General features: G+C 46.8%; 1 protein-coding gene across 1 annotated transcript in view; it reads left to right on the top strand.

Moving 5' to 3' along the window:
- LOC122544330 (paired immunoglobulin-like type 2 receptor beta) overlaps positions 1 to 8648 on the top strand; it is a 49252-nt gene that overhangs the window by 35249 nt on the left and 5355 nt on the right. Inside the window, exons 3-4 of the mRNA XM_043683505.1 lie at positions 3267 to 3473; positions 7838 to 7865. Of these exons, the coding sequence (XP_043539440.1) occupies positions 3267 to 3473; positions 7838 to 7865 (235 nt within the window). The remainder of the gene's footprint in view (positions 1 to 3266; positions 3474 to 7837; positions 7866 to 8648) is intronic.

The raw sequence follows: 8648 nt of genomic DNA, 5'->3' as shown, positions 1-8648 counted from the left end.
GGGGAGCAGACTTGGTGATAAACCTGGCCATGAGTGAACTTGCCAAAGCCCAAGTCACCTTCCGAGGCCATATTATCGAGCATCAACAAATGGCCCCACAGAAGGTAAAACCAAAGGTTATTGGGGAGTTTTCCATACCATCAATCAAGAGAGCAGTACTATGATTCCTGGGATTTAGTGGATGTTATTGGAAATTCGAATCAAATTTAGTAGTGTGGCTGCTCCACACACTGAATTCCTTAATAAAAGTAGGAAGTTTAATTGGATCCAGCTTGAGAGCTGTGTTAACCACCGCCCCAGTGTTAGCCATTGGCTATTGATGCAAATGACGTTGGTGTCGGTGCTGTGCTCTTACAGGAAGATGACGAGAAGATAGAAAGACCTATAGGGTATTTCTCCAGGAAATCGAATATTCATAACAGAAATATATGACAGTTGAAAAGGAGACTTTGAGATTGGTGTTGGCGTTACAACATTTCAACACTTATGTTGCTAGCAATTTGCCTGATGTTTACAGGTCATAAGCTTTTGGAGAAATTTAAGGACAAAAATTCCAGATTGTTTAGATGGAACTTATTATTACAGCTGTTCAATTCGAAAATTGTAAATGTGGCATGGTGAGAAAATGTGATTTCCGACACACTGTCGAGACTTGGATGAGAAATGGAGGAGTTCAGTGGCAGGAGTAAGCAGACTGAAATAGAATGTAGTAGTGTATGTTTGCATGGTTATAGTTAATGTACATGTATTGTAGTGTACTCACAGGGTAAGACTAAGGGGTTTCAAATCAATAGAATTTGTATTTTGATGGTTCATATTTTAAGGGGTGGAAGGCACGACAATGAAGGCCCTTTAACAAGGATATTTGTCCTTGGATTTTTTCAAGAGGGGCATAAAGGCAGAGGTGCTGATATGTCTGGAAAGTGACTTTAAAGAACAGCCAGTTGTCCCACTTAAGGTTTTTTTTTGTAGTTTGGCTTTTTTAAGCAGGCAGAAACAGTTGTAACAGAGAAGCAGTTACTGTGAAAAAGGCTTCCATGCTTCAACAGATGTTTCTTGCCTGACTCTTCTCTCTGCAATCTCTCCTGCCTGTAAGAACCTGTGTTTGAATTCACCATTTGCCAAGGGGTGTGTTCTTGGGATTTTGCAGGGCCTGGAACAGTTCCTTCGTTAAGTTGCAATTTTGAGTCGGTTGGGTTTCCAAATAGTCATGTTATGCTAAATTCTGTTTTTCTTTTTGTGTTTCAACCATAGGGTGTAAATAAACTCTGTTTTGCTTAAAGCTGAGTGCTTTGACCAGCTGCATCTCTCCTGGAATATCCACTTTATATCTACCTTTAAAATAAGTACATGTTAGGGAATGGGCTACCTTCTTAAAGTGTTTGGAGGGGGTCTGGCCTGATCCATAACATGCCGCAGTCCACCTGCTGTCAGCTGACCCACAATGCTATTAACTCTGTGTGATGTAGGGACACCCACACAATGCCATTCGGGAGGAAGGTTCCAGGAATTTGACCCAGCAACACCGAGGGAATGGTGATATATTTCCCAGTCGGGATGGTGTAGGTCTCAGAGAGAAACTTGCAGAGGGGTGGTGTTCCCATGTATCTGCTGCCCTTGTTCTTCTAGATAGAAGTGGTCATGTGTTTGGAAGGTGTTAACTAAGGATCTTTGGTGAGTTGATGCAGTGCATATTGTAGATGGTGTGCACTGCTGCTACTGAGCGTGGATGGATTGGATGTTTGTGGATGTGGTGCCAATCAAATGGGCTGCTTTGCCCTGGATGGTGTTGAGCTTCTTGAGTGTTATTGGAACTGCACCCATCCAGCCATTCCCTCTCCTTGTCAATGGTGGATAGGTTTTGGGGAGACAGGAGGTGAGTTATTTGTTACAGTATTCCCAGCTTCTGACCTGCTCTTTGTAGCCTCTATGTTTATGTGGTGAGTCCAGTTGAGTTTGCAACACTGTTGTGGATTCAAGAGGTGTTATTTTGTCCTGGTTTCTTTTAAGAGAGCAATTGAACAAGATGTACCAGCAGTCTGCGGTAGCATAAAAAGCTTGTGAGACCTTTGAGTTTTTTCTAAGTTGGAACAATAGAAGCATGCCTGGATGGGTGTTGGCACCTCTCACATAACCAGGATTTCTAGCTTTTTATAACTTTTATATTCAGCAGAACCTGCTGGAATCTTGAAGAAATTAAAGCTATTTTTCACTCTCTCTTGGTTACAGCTAGAAACTGGGCTTTCTCTTCCTACAGCAGACATGGCTTGTGGGAATATCTGATTTCCAAATTTTCCTTTGTGCCCAGGGGTGTGTTTATGGGATGGGATTATATTGGAACAGTTCATTGGTAATAGATACATAGCTATTATTCTCTTAAACTTTCCAATGGAGTCAAGTTTTCTAAATTCATCTTTCTTCTGTTGTAGTTTAACCATAGTGTTTGCATAAATTGGGTTTTGGTTAACGTTGAGTCATTTGACCAGTCAAATTGTCTCCTATTGGAGATGGTCATTGCCTGGCATTTGTGTGGCACGAATGTTACTTGCCACTTGCCAGACCAAGCCTGGATATTGTCCCGATCTTGTTAATACTAAAACAGATTATTTTTTATTCATAAAAGAAGCCTGATGTGTGGTACTTTTAGGGTGGACAGCAGAGAAAGTATTAGCCATTTTGGTAATTCAGTCTAAAAACAACAAATGCTGGAGATCACAGCGGGTCAGGCAGTGTTCATGGAGAGAGAGAGCAAGCTAACGTTTCGAGTCTAGTTGATTCTTTGTCAGAGAGAATAATTCACAGTCATATAAACTGCATAATTACCGGAGTGGTGGGTTTTAATCTTCCAGTTCAGTTTCTAGTCAAAACATGTGGTAGTGAGAAAGCACAGCAGGTCAGGCAGCATCCGAGGAGCAAGAGAATCGACGTTTCAGGCATTAGCCCCTTTATCACATTCCTGACGAAGGGCTAATGCCTGAAACGTCGAATCTCCTGCTCCTCAGATGCTGCCTGACCCCCTGTGCTTTCCCTGCAATGCCTTTTTAACTCTGATCTCCAGTGTCTGCAGTCCTCACTTTCTCTCAGTTCAGTTTCTAGTCAATGGTAACCCCCCCACCCCACTGCCCAGGATGTTGATCGTGTGGGAGGGGATTGGGGATTCTGAATGTCAAGCAACCACAGCTCAGTTGTTGGAGATAGCCATTGCCTGGAATTTGTGTGCCGCCGATCTTACTTTCATGAAAGTGGTCCTCTCTCTCTGTTTTCAGCGCAACAACCAATTCCTTCCAAATCCACAGTCAAAACCACCACGGTTTCAACATGGCAACCCACTTCTTCTACAACCATGGTAAAAACCACGGGAAAACTTCAGAAGCTGCCCTGGATTGTAGCGATTGCGTGTGTAGTGATAGTGCTCATTGCTATCATGGTGATAGCAGCTACCATATACTGCAAGAAGAAACGTCAGCAGCGAGGTAAGGAGTCCGTCCCCAGTACCCACACCCCTCGCCATGGGACATTTCCTCCAAGGGACCCGGGCATCACTTATGGGGTGCCAACGAGTACCCAGTTGCCCTCATGAAGGTGGCATTCTCCTCCCGTCTCCACAGGAGCACCCCCTTCCCTTCTCACAGAGCGACCCCTCTTTCCCAGAGGGCAGCTCAAGAGTCAACCTCTGTAGCCACGGGTCTGGAGTCACGTGTGCTGCCCGGATCGGGTAAGGGTGGCAGGGACCCCTTCCCCCTCGAGGGCGGGATTTGTTCTCTCTTTTTAAACCCCAAGAGATGAATCCATCAGTTTTGGGGATCCAATAGAGATCCCACCAGGTTTGGCTCCTGGAGTGACTTGCTTCACTGTGATTGGCTGGATTTCCACTCCCCTGTGCCATCCCACACTCCTGGAGTTGACCAGCCTAGTTTTATTACTGTGCCCGTCTCGCTAGGTCATTGGTACCCATGTACTAACCAATTGGCACCGATCATAGGGGCACTCATTAACTCAGAGAAATCTTTTGCCATCATTGCCCACTGCCTACTCAGAAGTTGGCGGGGCACTGGGGATCACAGTGGGAGAGGTAGGGCAGGTCTGAATTGGTATTGTCACATGTACCGAGGTACAGTGAAACATTTTGTTGTGCGTCTCTCAGTGCAAGAGAAGGCCGTTGGGCCCATTGTGCTTGTAAGGGCTCCCCCTCTGATCCTCCCTCCCGCCCAACTCCCCCCAGGTGCAAATGTTTATCTGATTCCCTTCAGAAAGTTGCCAAGAGAGACTCTTCCCACATGGTGGGTGTCAATCCAAACCCCAAATTCTCCTCCCAAAGAGAAAATGGCATCTCGGGACAACACAAGGGCAAGAAGGTCAAGGAGCAAGCTTTCCTGAAAAGGGGAATAGGGACCAGGAACAGTGCATCATACCACCCTCTGCCATGTCCTCCAGACCAAACCGCGGTCAGCCACAGATTTCAAGAGTGGGATTGGTGCATTTTTTTGTTGTGGAGAAAGCGAGGGCAGATAGTATGCTCTGGTGGGACTGAATGGCCTCCTCTTGTTCTGATAACCTGACCCTGAAACGCACGCCAATCACAGGCCAGAGGCTGCAGTGAATCTGAAACCAAATGGAACTCTTTCAAAACAGTTTTGGTTTCTTCTTGGGATGTGTTTGGAATTTGGAAGCGTGCCAGAGACACATGTCTTCGAGAGAAGGTGAAGAGCGATTTTGTTGGGTAATGTCTTTCGAGGCGCTTAGCCGATGACCACTCCCCACTGCCCTTTTCTGCGCTGCCTACCAAAGTCAAAGAGCTGCCCCCCTTTCCAGAGAGAGAAAGGCGAGTGAGGGGAGAAAGAGGCAGAATGGGACAGAGGTGGAGGGTGAGATAGACGCAGAAAGGGAGAACGGACAAAAGAATCTAACTTACCCATTCCTGGCTCTGTGTCTTACAGCCCTACCTCTGTATCAGAGACAGAGAGACACAGTGTCACAGAGACACAGTGTCACAGAGATAGAGGGTCAGGCAGATACAGAGACATAGTGACACAGAGACATAGTGACACAGAGACATAGTGACACGGAGACATAGTGACACGGAGACATTGAGACACGGAGACATAGTGCCGTAGTGTCATAGTGCCGTAGTGTCATAGTGCCGTAGTGTCATAGTGCCGTAGTGTCATAGAGACGTAGTGTCATAGAGACGTAGTGTCATAGAGACATTGAGACACAGTGCCATAGTGTTCTAGTGTCGTAGTGAGCTGGTGTCCTAGAGACAGATTGTCATAGAGACATCATGTCAAAGAGACAAAGAGACACAGTGTCGTAGTGCAATAGTGTCCTGGTGCCATAGTGTGGTAGTGACATGGTGTCATAGAGACATAGTGTTATAGAGACACAGAGACACGGAATCATACAGACTGAGAGACATGGAGATGTACAGCACAGAAACAGACCCTTTGCTTCAACTTGTTCATGCCAATCAGATATCCTAAATTAATCTAGTCCCTATTGCCAGCATTTGGCCCATATCCCTCTCAACCCTTCCTATTCATTTACTCATCCAGATGCCTTTTAAATGTTGTAATTGTACCAGCCTCCACCACTTCCTCTGGCAGCCCATTCCATATGTGCACCACCCTCTGTGTGAAACATTTGCCCCTCAGGTTCCTTTTAAATCTTACCCCTCCCATCTTAAACCTTTGCTCTCTAGTTTTGGACTTCCCTACCCAGGGGAAAAAGGCCTTGTCTATTTACCCTATCCTTGACCCTCATGATTTTATAAACCTCTATAAGGTCACCCCTCAGCCTCCAACACTCTAGGCTAAACAGCCCCAGCCTATCCAATATCTCCCTATAATTCAAACCCTCCAGCCCTGGCAACATCCTTGTAAATCTTTTCTGAACCCTTTCAAGTTTCACAACATCCTTCCTATAGTAGGGAGACCAGAACTGAACGTAATATTGCAAAATTGGCCAAACCAATGTCCTGCACAGCCACAACATGACCTCCCAACTCCTGTACTCAATTCACTGACCAATAAAGGTAAGCTTCTTCACTACCCTGTCTACCAGAGGGGCAACAACGCAGGTCCAAAGTGTGGGTATTGATGTGCTCACCCATACTGAGGCAGCCAGAGGTTAACCACCAATGTAAGCAACCAAGATGGCAGGCAGCATGATTTGGCCAAAGCAACGATTGAGACATGCAGTTGTCACATTGGCATCTACCTGACAATATGAAAAGTTCTAGCAATAATAGAAATTGCCAAAGAAAGTCTTCAGCACCTAACAGTTAAACAACAGCCAAAAAACAGTTAACCTTTCGAGTCAGTGACATTTCCCTCGATATGTCCTGGACATAAAAAACAGGACAGATTCAACCTGGCTAATTACTGCCCCATCAGTCTCCTCTCGATCATCGGTAAAGTGTCATCAGCAAAGCAGCACCCACTCAGCAATAACCTGCTCAGTGATGCCCAGTTTGCGTTCCTCCAGGGCCACTCAGTTCCTGCCCTCATTACAGCCTTGAGTCAAACATAAACAAAGAAGCTGGCTTCCAGAGGGGAGGTTAGTGTGAAAGCCCTTGACATCAAGGCTGCAATCGAGCGAGTGTGGCTTCAAGCAGCCCTGGCAAAACTGGAGCCCATGGGTATCAGGGGGCAAACTCTCCGCTGGTTAGACTCATCCCTGTCACATGGGAAGATAGTTGTGGTTGTTGGAGGTTAGTCATCTCAGCTCCAGGACATCTCTGCAGGAGTTCCTCAGGGTAGTGTCCTAGGCCCAACCATCTTCAGCTCCTTTATCAATGACCTTCCCTCCACCATAAGCTCAGAAGTGGGGATGTTCGCCGATAATTGCACAATGTTCAGCACCATTCGCCACTCCCCAGATACTGAAGCAGTCTGTGTCCAAATGCAGCAAGATCTGGACAATATCCAAGCTTGGGCTGACAAGTGGCATCTAACATCATGCCACGCAAATGCCAGGCTATGCCGATAACTGATAACAGACAATCTAACCACCACCCCATGACATTCAATAGTGTTACTATCTCTGAATCCCCCCACTATCACTATCCTGGAGGGTACCATTGACCAGAAACTCAACTGAATTCACCACATAAACACAGTGGATACAAGAGTAGGTCAGAGGCTAGGAATACTGCAGTGAGTAACTCACCTCCTGACAACGCTAAAGCCTGTCCACCATCGACAAGGCACAACTCAGGAGTGTGAGGGAATACTCCCCACTTGCCCTGGATGGGGGCAACTCCTACAGCACTTGAGAAGCTCAACACCATCCAGGACAAAGCAGCCCCTGCTGGACTGGCACCATATTCACAAACATCCCCTCCCTCCCCCACCAACGCTCAGTATATACCATCTACAAGATGTACTGCAGCAATTCACCCAAGATCCTTCGAGACCATCTTCCAAACCCATGACCAATTCCATCGAGAAGGACAAGGCCAGCCAATGCATGGGAACACCATCCCCTGCAAGTTCCCCTCCAAGCCACTCCCCATCCCAATTTGAAAATATATCGGCCGTTCCTTCAGTGTCGCTGGGTCAGAATCCTGGAATTTCCTGCCTAACAGGACTGTGGGTGTGTCCCTACACCACATGGGACTGCAACGGTACAAGAAGGCAATTGTCTCGAGGGGCAATTAGGGACGGGCAATAAATGCTGCAGCACCCACATCTCTTTTGTCAAAATGAATTTAAAAATATTCTCCTTCTACTAATGGGCTGTCTGCAAACTGCACAGGGTGTCAAATCCCGTCAGTTCTAGTCTCCGTGGTTACAATGGTCTCTGTACTTACTCCTTGTTTATCTCCCTGTCTGTGCAGGTAATATCAGGAAAGGGAGCAAGGACATGTAAGTACCAACCATGAATACATGTAACTGACTATGACATGGTATTAGGCGGGTACCACACAGTGCCTTCCTGGAGCATTAGCCATAGTTGGAACAGCTCGCTGTGTTCCTGGGGATAGCCCATGTAATCTATCATAACACAGTCTGCATTATCGACAGGAGGACATCCTATCTCCCAATCCTCACACACCACATGTACCATAGAATCCCCACAATGCAGAAACAGGCCCTTCGGCCTAACAAGTCTACACTGACCCTCCAAAGAGAAACCCACCCAGACCCAGTCCCCTAACCTATCACTCTACATTTACCCTGACGAACGCAGCTAACCTACATATCCCTGGACACTATGGGACAATTTAGCACGGCCAATCCACCCTAACCTGCACATCTTTGGATTGTGGGAGAAAACTCACGCAGACACTGGGAGAATGTGCAAACTCCACACAGACAGTCGCCGAGGGAGGAATCAAACCTAGATCCCTGGCCTGTGAGGCAACAGTTCTAACCACTGATCCACCGTGCTGCAAGTACCCTTCCCACGTGTCCCCAGAGCCGCTCTGAAATCTCCAGCTGGGCAATACTCCACTTCCAGAACCTTCTGAGAGTGCCCTCCACCCTCCCCAGGACTCCAGAGCTCAAGACAGGGACCTTGTAGGTTTCTGATTGGCTCTTGTGGGTAGCACCATCCCCACCCTACCCGCCCCCCCCCCCCAGAACCCAAAGGGGAGATTCAAGGTTAAAACAGAGCTCCCCTAATCACAAAGGCTGAAACTAAAGTTA

The sequence above is a fragment of the Chiloscyllium plagiosum genome, chromosome 48, assembly GCF_004010195.1.
Source record: "Chiloscyllium plagiosum isolate BGI_BamShark_2017 chromosome 48, ASM401019v2, whole genome shotgun sequence".
Lineage (NCBI taxonomy): Eukaryota > Metazoa > Chordata > Chondrichthyes > Orectolobiformes > Hemiscylliidae > Chiloscyllium > Chiloscyllium plagiosum.
Note: the sequence above shows the minus strand (reverse complement) of the source record. Positions and strands in the feature narration are given on the sequence as shown.